This window comes from Camellia sinensis, chromosome 11 (genome assembly GCF_055761805.1).
Source record: "Camellia sinensis isolate YWXY chromosome 11, ASM5576180v1, whole genome shotgun sequence".
NCBI lineage: Eukaryota > Viridiplantae > Streptophyta > Magnoliopsida > Ericales > Theaceae > Camellia > Camellia sinensis.
The window spans coordinates 116339487-116353900 of NC_138971.1; the positions used below are offsets into that span (position 1 = coordinate 116339487).

At 34.4% G+C, this 14414-nt stretch overlaps 3 protein-coding genes across 3 annotated transcripts; all 3 read left to right on the top strand.

The window, feature by feature from the left end:
• The first annotated feature begins 2971 nt into the window (after nucleotides 1-2971).
• Nucleotides 2972-3943, top strand: LOC145802570 (uncharacterized). Its single transcript, XM_082895304.1, has one exon. It carries the CDS (start codon nucleotides 2972-2974, stop codon nucleotides 3941-3943), a length of 972 nt encoding a protein of 323 aa, XP_082751430.1.
• A 27-nt stretch (nucleotides 3944-3970) lies between these two features.
• LOC145802571 (uncharacterized) lies at nucleotides 3971-4516 on the top strand. The gene has a single exon (XM_082895305.1). The coding sequence runs from the start codon at nucleotides 3971-3973 to the stop codon at nucleotides 4514-4516; it is 546 nt and encodes a 181-aa protein (XP_082751431.1).
• Nucleotides 4517-10812: 6296 nt separating this feature from the next.
• Nucleotides 10813-12522, top strand: LOC114267117 (uncharacterized). Its single transcript, XM_028208106.2, has one exon. The coding sequence runs from the start codon at nucleotides 10813-10815 to the stop codon at nucleotides 12520-12522; it is 1710 nt and encodes a 569-aa protein (XP_028063907.2).
• The last annotated feature ends 1892 nt before the right edge of the window (nucleotides 12523-14414 follow it).

Below are 14414 nucleotides of genomic sequence, written 5' to 3' on the forward strand. Positions count from 1 at the left end.
GGGCAAACACAGGATTTGGTGGGTAAACTTGTGCATGTGGTCTTCTTGGTCCATAAGGTGGTATATTTGGGACTGGTTATCCCTGCGGTGCAGGTTGCTGTTGGGGGTGTGGGTAACCCCTTTGAGCCTGTCCTGCAAAAGGACCTGCGAAAAGTGCTGGAACTGGTGTTGTATCTCTTCTATTTGTAGGAAAACCTTCCAACCCCCCGGGTATAAATTCGAATAAGGGATTAGTGAAACCCCTTGTGCCCGGTATGGCTTCGAACATGAGATTTGGAACCATTCTTATGCCATTTTCTTGTACTGGGCCAGATCCACCAAATTGCATGGCTTCACTATTAAGTACTAAGGCATTTTGACCTGCTATAGGCCTCGGAATAGGCTCATACCAAGATTGAGGTGATGGTCTTTCACAGTTCTGATTACTAGTTTGACCATTAGAGTGTCCATCAACTTCCATAGGCTGTTTATCTCTAGCCAATCTTTGCTGAGGGACATTCGAAACTTCCTCCATGTGTCGTACGTTTGTTAATTGGTGGTTATTCATTCGATTCAAAAAGGATGTTGCCCACCTTTCCATTGTGTTCATTAATTGCTGTCCCATTGCATCTATTAAGCCACCCCATCGATTTATTGGCTGAGTAGATGGGACAGTGGATGGTCCAATTCCTTGGTCTCGTACAACATTACGAACATGTGGTACTTGTTCTGAAGTACTGGTCTGTTCGACCATAAGTTCTGATAAAATGGGAATTTCCACAGGATGTGTGATCACATTATCCTCTGGATTAGGTATCTCTACCTCTCCTTCCACGCCTTCTTCCAAGCATTCATTTTCTCCTTGTCTCCTACGTCTAGCCATTTCAATTGGTCCCACTGGGCGTGCCAAAAATATATGTTGGCTTTTTTGGCTTTCGAAAGTTATTTTTGTAATTGCGAGCGTGCCAGCAAGGATCAATCGGTCCTTACAAAAATTTAATTGCCAACCAATTATCAGACGATTGTGTTTTAGTTCTCTCAGCCTCAATGAAGAGGACTTTTATTGGTGGCTTGATTTAGGAGAATTAAGCAAAATAACAATTAAATGAAGAACAGTTGAAGTATTTCATTAACATGAAAAAACTTACAATGATTCAAACTCGGCCTCGTAGAGGTTTACAGCAACAATGTACTTCAAACTACTCCTATAAACGAAGTGCAGTGCAGGAATTTAAAGTACTGGAATGTAAAGAACAGGAAATGTAAAATTGGGAAAAGAAACTAAGTAAAGTAGAATAAGACTGATTTTTTGGATCTGAGTCTGGGGGCTTTTTCTGGGGCCTTCTCAGCTATTTATACTGCTCAATGATGACCATCGAACTGCATTTCTAACCGTTGAACTGCTCCTCCATGATCGCTGATCATGTTGCCTCAAGATTAGCTCCATTACGCCATTACTTGCAGTTAGGCTTCCCTCCTCAATTTGAATTTGAAATGTGAGTAACTGTTGAAGCCACATCACCTTGCATCTCTTTGTTGATCCACTGCTACACAGGTCTCATAATATCCAATACTAATCACCACGTGTACGATTAGGATCGAAGACTTGAATAGTCTTCCCACATTACCCTTATTTTGCCACGCGTCGAATTGTAACTGGCTTGTACAAAATATGTAGCCAACACAAGTTAGCAAATTCTGTCTGATCATAGACGACAGTTGACAGCGGGGTGAAATTAATCCAAAATTGAATGGTTCACGTGTAAAATTCCTATAATCGAAAGAATGGAGGTTGAATTGATTTTGAGTGATAGTTTGGAGGCAAAGTAAAACTTCATCCACATCGTTTAAAAGATGGTTGAGCTTCTCCGTGGAATCCATTTCAAGTTTTGTTTCAATGATTCTAATTATTTATTTTGTAGGGTCTTTAATGTATATTATCTATGCAGAAAAATTAAAATAAACCAATAATTATAACATTTTTATTTTATTACTTTTATTTTCAAAAAGTTAAACAAATATTTTATTAAAATAGATTATTTATTTTTTAAAAAAAATAAAATAAAATGAAAATATCATAATAATTGAATCAATTTAATTATTTTATAAATAATATACATAATTTTTTTTTATAAATAATTCAAATTACTAAAATAAAAAATTCATAATAAACTCCATAAACCAAAATGGAACCGTAATAAAATCCACCCTCAAACGCGGTTCAACAACCCTGCACCAAGGATCCTCTAGAGTGTTTTTTTCCTAAATCTCAACCACACAATGCACCACTCTAGGAAACTTCAGGAAAAAAAAAACTCTAGAGGATCCTTGCTCACAACCCTGTCCCTGCCGGTGGGCCATATTTCTTCTCCGCGTCTCATCAATTATTGCCTCAGTAAAACATCTGTAATAGGCCACGCCCTTCTTCATCTCTTCTGCACCTCTCTCTCTCTCTCTCTCTCTTCTCAGTCTCACTTGGTCGCTCACTCTCTCTCTCTCTCTCTCTCTCTCTCTCTCTCTCTCTTATGGTGTCACAGCATTTTTCTCTCTCGTGATCCATCTCTCTTTGAAACCCTGACCATCAAAGAAAAAACGTGCTCACTCTTTCTCATGATCCATTTTTCTCTTTGAAACCCAGACCAGACCATCAAAGAACAAACCTGTCCTCTCACTCTCAAGACTCCAACACGACCCTGTTTTGGTAGTAGTTCCTTTCATAGCCATGGACAGTAGTATCTCCCAACCAAATCCAATTAACAACCACTGCCACAAAGCTAGCACCGCCACAAACAACAACGACGACTACCAAGTTGCAGATCATGATCTCACTAACATGATTGGTCGAGATCTTAATTTCATGAAAGAGACCATAACACAGATTCAGAAGTTTGTAGATCATATGAATGTGCAAATCAACTAGGCTTGTGAGAAATTTGAGGAGCTCAAAACAAGAGAAGGAGGGAGTGATACTAACGAACTTGACCAACTGAAAATGTCTGTCAAGAAGTTGAAATCCCAGATTCCCTCCAAGCTTAAAATCCATTATGATGATGATTCAAAACCACATCGGAAACCATGGTTTGATGGATCCATTAACAGTCGCAGCGGCAACTACCAAGTCGATGTAAACAAGGCCGGCAATTTGCACAGTTTGTACAATCAGCCAGAGTTTGATCACACCACTGCACTTGAAGATTTCCGGGTATCTTTCAATACCCTCCCTTGGAAACTACATATTTGTTTGTATTTTTTGCGGGTTTTCCCAGGAATGGCTACTATAAAGAAAAGGATTATGATTTACTGGTGGATTGGGCGACATACAGAAGAAGAAATTGTGTTGGGGAAGGCAGCAGAGGATGCAGAGGATTTTGTCAACGAGATCTTGGATGAGCTTACTGCAAAGGGCTTCATCGAGCCTATCTACAAATATTGTGGATTGGTTGTGGATAGCTACAGGTTGCCCCCTTACATTCATTCTGCTATAACCATTAGACCAACTTTGTATACTCCTGATGCGACTATTATTGATGGAAGACATGAATTTATTTTCAAAAGCGGTACCGATGTCAAAATTGTTTACTTGGGAAGGTGGAAGAACTCGGTCACCCATCACATTGAAGTCCCAGACATCAAAATTCTCAATGCACTCAAGAATATGAAACAATTGAGGTTTCTTAGCCTTCGAGGAATTTCTTTCATTACAGAGCTTTCTCAGTTCATTTCACAACTGACTGATCTTAAAATTCTGGATCTCAAAGCGTGTCACAACCTTGAGGTGATTCCAAATTGGATTGGCTTGCTTGAAAATTTGACACACTTGAATATATCGGAGTGTTACCTTTTAGATCGCATGCCCAAGGGACTTGGTGCACTATCTAATCTCCAAGTCCTTAAGGGATTTATTATTGGAGATTCCAAGGACAAAAAGTCATGTACTATCAATGATTTGACAAAATTGCCATAGCTATGAAAATTGAGCATATCCACAAGTATGAAAGAATTTCCACCAGATCGGCAGCTTCATCATTTACAAAGATTAAAATATCTACTGAAGTTGAAAATATCTTGGTCAAGATGCATTTTACGAGGTAAAACTGATAATTCACCTAAGAAAGCACAACTATTTTCCAAGCAGACAACGCTGATAAGATCATTTGAGCAGGATGATCCAAAACTTCCTCTCTCATTGGAACTTCCTTCATCATTGCAAAAACTAGAGCTTGAGTGTTTTCCTGAGATAGATACACCCGGTTGGTTGTGGTCTGGCAATTTGAAGAACTTGAAGAAACTTTACATCAGAGGAGGACTATTGTGTGATCTGGACAAAATAATAGCTACCGCAGTTGAAATGTTACAATTGAAGTACTTGAGTAACTTAGAGATGCCTTGGAAAGACATTATGATGTTATTTCCCAATTTGATTTACTTGGAGAAAGTAGAATGTCCCGGCCTCAATTCCTTCCCGTGTGATCAGAATGGTGTTCGGATGAAGAAAGACAATGGCATCGATGAGAAATACGGTGGAAGAAGCTACTGAGAGAGGATAGGAAACCTCTTTCTATTGTTTTCCCTTTATACTTCTAGGCTGGCAAATTAATGTCTTCAGAGATAATATATAGTAATTTTCCTATCTCATGAAAAACTAGTTGTACGTATTTATTTATTGAATCAAATGTATATGTCTTGAAGGTCATTCATCAAGGCTTCTTTACAAGTTTTCAATAAAGTTGCATTTGGGTAAGGCAGAGCATGTCTTTACTGGTAATTTTTTCTAAAGGGAAATTACAAAAATAAAAATAAAAATTCAGATTTTGAATTTTGTTAAAAAAACAAGCTTTAATTTTTTAATTTTATCAATTTAAATTTTAATTTTTTTGATTTATTTTCAATCTAAACCATCAACCTACTTTCCTATAAGCTACAATGAAAGATGTTTTATCAGCTTTGAAGAATTCTTCATTTCAAATGAGTGTTTTTTTTTTAATTTAAATTTTTTACTAAATATATAATTTATTACATGTATTCAACTTTGTAATAAACAATGCTGAGTTTTAATTTTCCACTGCCCTTCATTTTTCTTGCATTAACTTATATTCAATATTTCAGTTACTTTGCACATTAACATTTTTATTTTTGTAAATGTGATGGAAATTAGTAAACTACTAAAAAGGAATATATATAAAAATTTAAAAGATGGGAGCGATGGGTATTGGTATAATTGTGAGAGATTTCATGAGAAATGGCATCAAGCAGTGAGGGAATTGCAAATGAATCTGTTGTGGACAACATTAAAGTAGTTGGGGCACACAAAGTTGTGTCTTTTGCCAATGGCTTGAATTTGTTGCATACGGGCTAACGAATATTTACTTTTAACCAAACAAATTTGTTTTAATGAAGAAAATTTCTAAATCTATTGGGAATCATACAAGCTGAGAGTAGTTTCTTTTAACCATACAAATTAGTTGTAATGAAAGAAAATTTCTCATGTATTAGGAATATCATTGTTGATCTGGTATTAAAGAGTGGATGGGAGTTTTAAATCTGCTTGTATTCATGACAAAATGCTTGGAAATGAAACTGCCCATCTATGGTCACTTTGAATGGAAGAGGTTCTAATTGAGGTTGTTTCTTGTGTCCATTCTAATTTTGTCTATACTTTATAAATGAAATCATCTTTCTAAATAAAAAGAATTTTTTTAATTCTTTTACGCGTTGTTTTTAAATTGTTACATTAGTAGAAGACTTCCATCATTCCATAGCTTTTCATCCGTAGAATTTATTAGTACAATTCCTACCTTATTTACATCTCTAAAATTTCTAACATATTCGCATTTCATAGAAACCCAATAAATATATTTTCCACTACAAAATCACTTGGGTGCCCACAAAGAACAAATGAGGGTCATTTAATTAATAAAATTGCAACTTTTTCCTTTCTCCGAGCAAGGCCAAAAGTTTCCACTAAAGCATAGCCATAATAATAAAATTGAAAAAAAAAAAAAAAAAAAAGGCTAAGGGAGATGGTTGTCTTGCAATATATGAACTTCAAATCACTCATGCCAATTCCAATAATCCTTTAGGCTTTGTCAAAATCCTTTAAAAACCTATATTCCAACCAAAAGAAATATGTCAATGTGAAATGTAATTCAAAAAAAAAACCGAAGCTGATTATCACAACAGTATAAACTCCCTCCATGTAAAATTTTAACGTATATAATGTAGTAAATATTTTCAGTAAAATTTTCTAACAAATCTAACCCCAACAAAAACATCTAATTCTAGCTCAATGAATTAGATTCAAGCTCCCCAAACAAAAATTTGAAGATGTCAAGGCAAAAAATTAAAAGAAAAGGCTCGTCAATGGACCTACACAGCCCTTTCAAACCTCCAAAACCTGAAAATTTTCCAATTGAAAACAAAAATACAATATCCATGTTTACAAAGATTGACTAATAAAATAACCATGTATGTTGTAAGAGTAGCTAAGATGCTAGTTTTCATTCTTTTTTTTCCAGCTATCATGGAGAAAAAAAAACTAGTATGAAGCTGGCATCTGAACATGATAGAAAATAAAGAAATATAAATGCAAGGTGAGTGGACACATGCAGGCATAGCAATAACTCTGAGTCCTAACATTATTAGTAGTATTTCAATTTTGAAGTGATAAATTACAATTTACAATAAGATACTTGGTCCAAAAACTTTTTTTAAAAAATGTACCTAACATTAATATCAACCCCAAAGACAGCCACCCTCCTCCATAATACAAAAACAAATATAATATTCCTAAAACAAATCATTCTAGAAAGTCAAGTAATCTGAGTTTTCCAACTAATTCATAAAATACAAAAACAACAAATCTTATCAAGCAAAGGATACCAATTAATGCAATGCACTAACGGCACACCAACAACATACCAAAGGGCACCAACTAATGTACTCCAAAAAATATTCTTATCTCCTTACTCTCACCAACAACATACCAATGGCATGGAAATTCTATAAAACCAAAGGACACCAACTAATGTACTCCAAAAAAAGTGCAACAAATAATAAAAAACCAAAATATCTAAATATAAACAATTATTATGAAACCAACTCTACTTTGACAACTTTTAGTTTGCGATTATTTCTCTCTCTTTGTATGGTTCTTCTCACAACAACAACAAACTAAACTTATCTCGCTAATGAAAAAAAACAAAAGAACCACCAAAAATGCATGAATACCTTATTTTGATATCATCGAAGCATATATTTCTACCATTTGAATATATTGTACGTGAACTATTTTATTTCTCTCATTTGGTGTTATGATGAAATGCCAGAGCATGGGAAAGTGCTAGAAGAGATTTCCCTTTCCACGACAGGTAAACTTAATAATTTCTTTGATTATATATATATATATATATTAAAAGGGTCTGTCAATTTATTCTAAGCTTACCTCAATCAGTGCTTCCCAGCTAGCGAACGTGTTGTGTTTATCTTTTTTATTTCAACCTGAAATAGGAAGGAGTTGGGCAATTGAGAGAGATCAACAGATTGATTTCCACTAAGAGCAACTGAATCTTAACCAAAAGTAGCCACAAAAGACAAAATAGGTTATTTTAGCCACAACAAACAAAACATCACATCCAACCCATAATCATTACACTCTTCTCTCATAAAAAAAGTCAAAAAAACCAAAAAGCCCTTCCCAAACCAAACTTTTTAGCACAGACTAAAATAGCCAAAAAAGCCAACCCACTTCCCAAACAAAGGCTCAAAAGGCTTTTCTTTTTTTGTTGTTCCATCCCTCATGAAAAAATTCTAAATAATCATTACCAATGGGGTTAGAGAATACTTCCGCCTCAACTTGAAAAGCACGTGCAGAAGCCTTTAGATCCCTTTCACTCTTGTAAACACCATTAAATAAACACAAGTTCTCTCAAGATAACGCGGTTCAACAACCTTGGTCCCGACCAATGGGCCATATTTCTTCCCCGCGTCTCATCAATTATTGCCTCGGTAAACATCTATAGTAGGCCACTCCCTCTTTATCTCTTCTGCACCTTTTCTCAATCTCGCTTGGCATCTCTCTCTCTCTCTTCCAGACACACAGCTGATTTCTCTGACTATGACATTTTCAAAACTTTATTCCCACTCTAGGGTGGCTTTTATGTTTATTCCCATTGTAGGGTAAAACGGCTTTAGTAATGCCATTTTTCAGAAAATGACTTTTAAAAAGTCGTGTTTCGCAATTAAAATAATAATAAAATTTGAACACAGAAAATCGGCTTTGGAAAAGTTGGTTTTAATTAATTCTGAATTAATTAAAAACGGTTTTGACCAAAAATATTTTTAATACAAAAACGGTTTTAGAAAAGTCGTTTTATAAAATGGATTTAGAAAAACTGTTTTCACAAAAAAAAAATTTCCCGTTTGTTTTCCCACGTGGGAAGGTTGTTGGACTTGGGAACCAAAAGAAGAGAGAGAGAGTAGCAATTCCAATGCATTCAAAGATGGGTTTCTTTAGAAAATCACAACACAGACAAAACATAATTCATATAATATTCCAACAAATCTCATCAAGATTTCACGTTCAATTACTTATTATAAAAACATATATTGTGAGGGCTTTGAAAGTTGTTATTTTAGTAAGTTTTTAACTATTTTAACTATTTTAACCTATTTTATCTTTTTGTAAATTTTAGCCTAAATTAAGCTATAATCCCACCTCCCAAACAGCCTCTATATATACACACACATTCCTGATCTTCCATCGTCTCCTCCTTTTCTACATATAGGTTTGAGTGTTGTGTTTGATAACAATTTTCAAACATTGATTCCACATCCACATTTGGAAACATGTTTACCCGGTCATCCCCCCAAATGTCCCCCCCGGACGACGTCTGGCTAGTTGACCAAAAAAATTTAAAAAACAACTCAAAACTCAAAATACAACTCAAACTCTTTTCAAAACTCATAACCAAATAAATTTTCTCTTTTCAAAACTAATGACTCAAAACACGACTCTACACTCAAATCATGATTCTAAAAATAATTTTAAAAAACAAAAAAAAATATTTTTTAAAAATAGAATTTTGAAATGAGTTTGGTTTTGAGTTTTGAATTGAGTTTTGAGTTGTGTGTTTGATTATAAGTTTTGAAATTAATTTTTGAATTGAGTTTTGAGTAATTTTGAGTGGTGTGTTTGGTTATAAAACGCTTTTCTAAAATCGTTTTTGTATTAAAAGTATTTTTGGTCAAAAAATATTTATGTTGAAAACATAAATTAAAATAACCTTTAAGTTGAAAATACATCCAATTATAAAAAATTCTAATTATCTTTCTAAGCACAAAAATTTTAATTTACTAAAGTAGGCAAAAACTAAAATAGCCTATTAAAATAACAATTTCCCAAACCTCCACAATATATGTTTTATATAGGGTTCATTTGGAATGTGGGTTGACTTTTTGACTATTTTAGCCTGTGGTTAAAAAATCTCGTTTATGAGACTTTTGTGAAAGAAAAAATAAAATAATTATGATTTAGATATAACATTTTGCGAGTGTTTGGGAAGTTACTATTTTAGTAGGCTATTTTAGTTTTTGACTATTTTAGTAGGTTATTTTAGTTTTTAACTATTTTAGTAGGTTAAAATTTTTGTGTTTGGAAAGATGGTTGGATTTCTTTGTGCTTGGATGTGATGTTTGCGAGACAAAATTAAATGATTATGGGTTTGATGTGACATTTTATCTTATTAACTATTTTAGTCTAGTTTGTCTTTTTTGTGAATTTTAGCCTAAATTAAGCAAAAATCCCACTTCCCAAACAGTCCCTTTGTTTTATTGAACTAAAAAATTTATTTTATCTTTTTGTGAATATTTTAGCCAAAAAATCTCTATTTAACTCATGCCAAACAGGGGCATAATAAGTAATTGAATGTGGAATCTTGATGAGATTTATTGGAGTATTATATGGATCATGCTTTGTCTGTGTTATAATTTTTTAAAAAAACTCATCTTTTGAATGGATTGGAATTGTTGCTCTCAACAACCTTCACATGGGAAAACAAATATAAAATGATTTTTCTAAAGTCATTTTTTATTAAAAATATTTTTGAAACTCATCTTTGAATGTATTAGAATTGTTGCTCTCTCTCTCTTATCTTTTGGTTCCCAAGTCCAACAACCTTCCCACATGGAAAACAAATATAAAACAATTTTTCTAAAATCGTTTTTGTATTAAAAATATTTTTGGTCAAAAAATAGTTATGTTAAAAATATAAATTAAAAAAGAAATTTAGTGTAAATCAAAACCATTTGTAATTAATTCAAAATTAATTAAAACTTGACTTTTTCAAAGCCGATTTTCTATCTTTAAATTTTTTTTATTATTTTAAACGCAAAATACAGCTTTTCAAAAGTCGTTTTTATAAGAATAAAAATAAAAAGTGGGAATAAAATTTTGCAAATGTGATAGGGAAATCAGCCGAGACACACACTACGTCTCTCTCTCTCTCTCTCTTATGGTGTCACAGCGTTTCTTCTCTCTCATGATCCATCTCTCTCTTTGAAACCCAGCCCAGACAATCAAAGAAAAAACGTGTCCACTCTCTCTCATGATCCATTTTTCTCTTTGAAACCCAGACCAGACCATCAAAGAAAAAACCTGTCCTCTCTCTCTCTCTCTCTCTCTCTCTCTCTCTCTCTCAAGACTCCAACACGACCCTGTTTTGGTAATAGTTCCTTTCAAAGCCATGGACAGTAGTATCTCCCAACCAAATCCACTTAACAACCACCACCCCAAACAAGAACGACGACTACCAAGTTGCAGATCATGATCTCACTAACATGATTGGTCGAGATCTTAATTTCATGAAAGAGACCATGACACAGATTCAGAAGTTTGTAGATCGTATGAATGTGCAAATCAACCAGGCTTGTGAGAAATTTGAGGAGATCAAAACAAGAGAAGGAGGGAGTGATACTAACGAACTTGACCAACTGAAAATGTCTGTCAAGAAGTTGAAATCGCAGATTCCCTCCAAGCTTAAAATCCATTATGATGATGATTCAAAACCACATCGGAAACCATGGTCTGATGGATCCATTAACGGTAGCAGCAGCAACTACCAAGTCGATGTAAACAAGTCCGGTTATTTGCACAGCTTGTACAAGGAGCCAAAGTTTGATCACACCTCTGCACAGCTGAAAATGTCTTTCCATAGCCTCCATTGGGGACAAAAAAATTTTTTGGATTTTTTCTTGATTTTCCCAGAAATGGCTACCATGAAGAAAAGGTTTGTGATTTACTGGTGCATTAGCGGGTGCATTCCATTCCAAGCAGAACAAGCAGAGCTTTATGCCAACGGTATCTTGGATGGGCTTACTGCAAAGGGCTTCATCGAGCCTATCTACAAAAATTGTGGATTGATTGTGGATAGCTACAGGATGCCCCCTGCCATTCGTTGTGTTTTAACCACTGAATCAACAGTTGATCAGTTTGGTGATTTGACGTATCGAGGCCTCACCTTTTGGGACAGCAGCATCGTCAACGTTGATGCGGCTATTATTGATGGAAGACATGAAATTATTTTCAAAAGGGGCACGGATTTGAAAGTTGTTTACTTGGGAAGGTGGCAGAATTCGGTCACGCATCACATTGAAGTCTCAGACATTAAAATTCTCAATTTTCTCAAGAATATGAAACAATTGAGGGTTCTTAGCCTTCGAGGAATTTCATTGATTACAGAGCTTCCTCAATTCATTTCACAACTGACTGGTCTTAAAACTCTAGATCTCAAATCGTGTCACAACCTTGAGGTGGTTCCAGATTGGATTGGCTTGCTTGAAAATTTGACACACTTGGATATATCTGGGTGTTACCTTTTAGATCACATGCCCAAGGGGCTTGGTGCACTATCTAATCTTGAAGTCCTTAAGGGATTTATTATTAGAGATTCCAATGATGAAAAGTCATGTACTATCAATAATTTGACAAAATTGTCAAATCTACGAAAATTGAGCATATCCGTAAGTATGAAAGAATTTCCAACAGATCTGCAGCTTCATCATTTACAAAGATTATACCATTTAGAGAAGTTGAAAATATCTTGGTCAGGATGCATTTTACGAGGTAAAACTGATGATTCACCTAAGCAAGCACAACTATTTTCCAAGCAGACAACGCTGACAAGATCATTCATTGAGCAGCGTGATCCAAAACTTCCTCTCTTATTGAAACTTCCTTCATCGTTGCAAAAACTAGAGCTTGAGGGTTTTCCTGAGATAGATACACCCGGTTGGTTGCGGTCTGGCAATTTGAACAACTTGAAGAAACTTTACATCAGAGGAGGACTATTGTGTAATCTGGACAAAATAGTAGCTACCACAGTTCAAATGTTACAATTTAAGTACTTGAGTAACTTAGAGATGCCTTGGAAAGACATTATGATGTTATTTCCCAATTTGATTTACTTGGAGAAAGTAGAATGTCCCGGCCTCAATTCCTTCCCGTGTGATCAGAATGGTGTTTGGATGAGGAAAGAATGCCATCGATGACAAATGTGGTGGAAGAAGCTACTGAGAGAGGATAGGAAACCTCATTCTATTATCTTCCCTTTCTACTTCTAGGTTGGCAAATTAATGTCTTCAAAGGCCTAGTTTGTTTAGGCGCATCACAGTCCGGAGTGGACTATGATGGATGAACGGTATATATAGCTCATGTTTGTTTTGTGTTGTGGCCTCCGGATTGTTAGTCCGTTCAGACTGGAATGGGTCTTGGGTGAGGTTATTAGAAATTCGGGGTGAAAGTTGGTATTAGCAAACTAGTCCGTTCAGATTGGGTGTTTCCGGATGTCCGCTCGGAAGTCCGGCCGGTCATCCGGTCAACTCAAAATTTTTTTTTTTTAACTTGTTGGGCTTTTTTAGTTAACATTAATGTTTAATATTTTTGTATTTTTTGTTAAGTAAAAATCATAATTTTATTTGTTTTATTATTTTATATTTATTTTATATAAAAATAATTTAACAATCCCCTCACTAACAAAACAAACACAATTTTACTAATCCCCTCACTATGAAAACAAACACAATTTTACTACTGGAAATGAGTGGGGGCTCTAATTAGAGCTACCACTAGTGATGTGACAGTGGGTCCCACCCACTGCCACAGTTTATATTGTGTCTATTTTTTTTTTTTTTTTTGCTTTGCCACCTCATTAGTGGTGGGTTTAGAGCCACTAAATTAGTGGTCTCTAGGGCCACCGTTTTACTAATCCCCTTACTATCAATCTCCTCACTATTAATCCTCTCACTATCAATCCCCTCATTTCTATCACTGAAAACAAACTGGGCCAAAGATAGTATATAGTAATTTTCCTCTCTCATGAAAAACTAGTTGTACATATTTATTTATTGAATCAAATGTATATGTCTTGAAGGTCATTCATCAAGGCTTCTTTGCAAGTTTTCAATAAAGTTGCATTTGGATAAGGCAGAGCATGTCTTTATTGGTAATTTTTTCTAAGGGGAAATTACAAAAAAAAAAAAAAATCAGAGTTTGAATTTTGTAAAAAAAAAAAAAAAAAAGCTTTAATTTTTAATTTTATCAATTTAAATTCTAATTTTTTGATTTGTTTTTAATCTAAACCATCGACCTACTTTCCTATAAGTTACAATGAAAGATATTTTATCAGTTTTGAAGAATTCTTGATTTCAAATGAGTTTTTTTTTTTTTAAATTTAAATTTAAATTTTTATCTAAATGTATAATTTATTACACGTCTTTAACTTTGTATTAAATAATGCTGAGTTTTAATCTTCCATTGCCCTTCATTTTTCTCGCATTAAGTTATATTCAATAGTTCAGTTACTTTACACATTAACATTTTTACTATGTGAATGTGATGGAATTTAGTGAACTATTTAAAAGGAATATATATAAAAATTTAAAAGATGGGAGTGATAGGTATTGGTATCATTGTGAGAGATTTCATGAGAAATGGCATCAAGCAGTGAGAGAATTGCAAATAAATATGTTGTGGACAACATTAAAGTAGTTAGACCATCTCCAACGGTTCATCAAACCTGATATCAAATTCAAAATTTGATGAAAAAGCTACTTTTTTGAGCTCCAACGGTTTCACCAAATCGATATCAAATCCAGAATTCAGCAAATCTGGTACCAAAATGAGAACAGGCGAAGCATTTTACCAAATCACTGTTCCTAACCGTTGGGAGAGACCAACCGGTCAACCAGCCGGTTGCCCGGCCGGTTGACCAACCGGTTGACCGCCTAAAGGTTCAAACGGTTCGAAGAAAAAGGTAAAAAAAAAAAAAAAATTTGCCTAACCGGTCGACCACTAAAAGGTTCAAAAAGTTCAAAAAAAAAATCAAAAAAAAAATCAAAAAATAAAAAAAAAATTTTTTTTGCTTAACCGGTCGACCAACCGG

Bases quoted from the DNA above. Each gene is read 5' to 3' on its own strand.
- LOC145802570 (XM_082895304.1), top strand. From the start codon at position 2,972: ATGTCTGTCAAGAAGTTGAAATCCCAGATTCCCTCCAAGCTTAAAATC.
- LOC145802571 (XM_082895305.1), top strand. From the start codon at position 3,971: ATGAAAGAATTTCCACCAGATCGGCAGCTTCATCATTTACAAAGATTA.
- LOC114267117 (XM_028208106.2), top strand. From the start codon at position 10,813: ATGATTGGTCGAGATCTTAATTTCATGAAAGAGACCATGACACAGATT.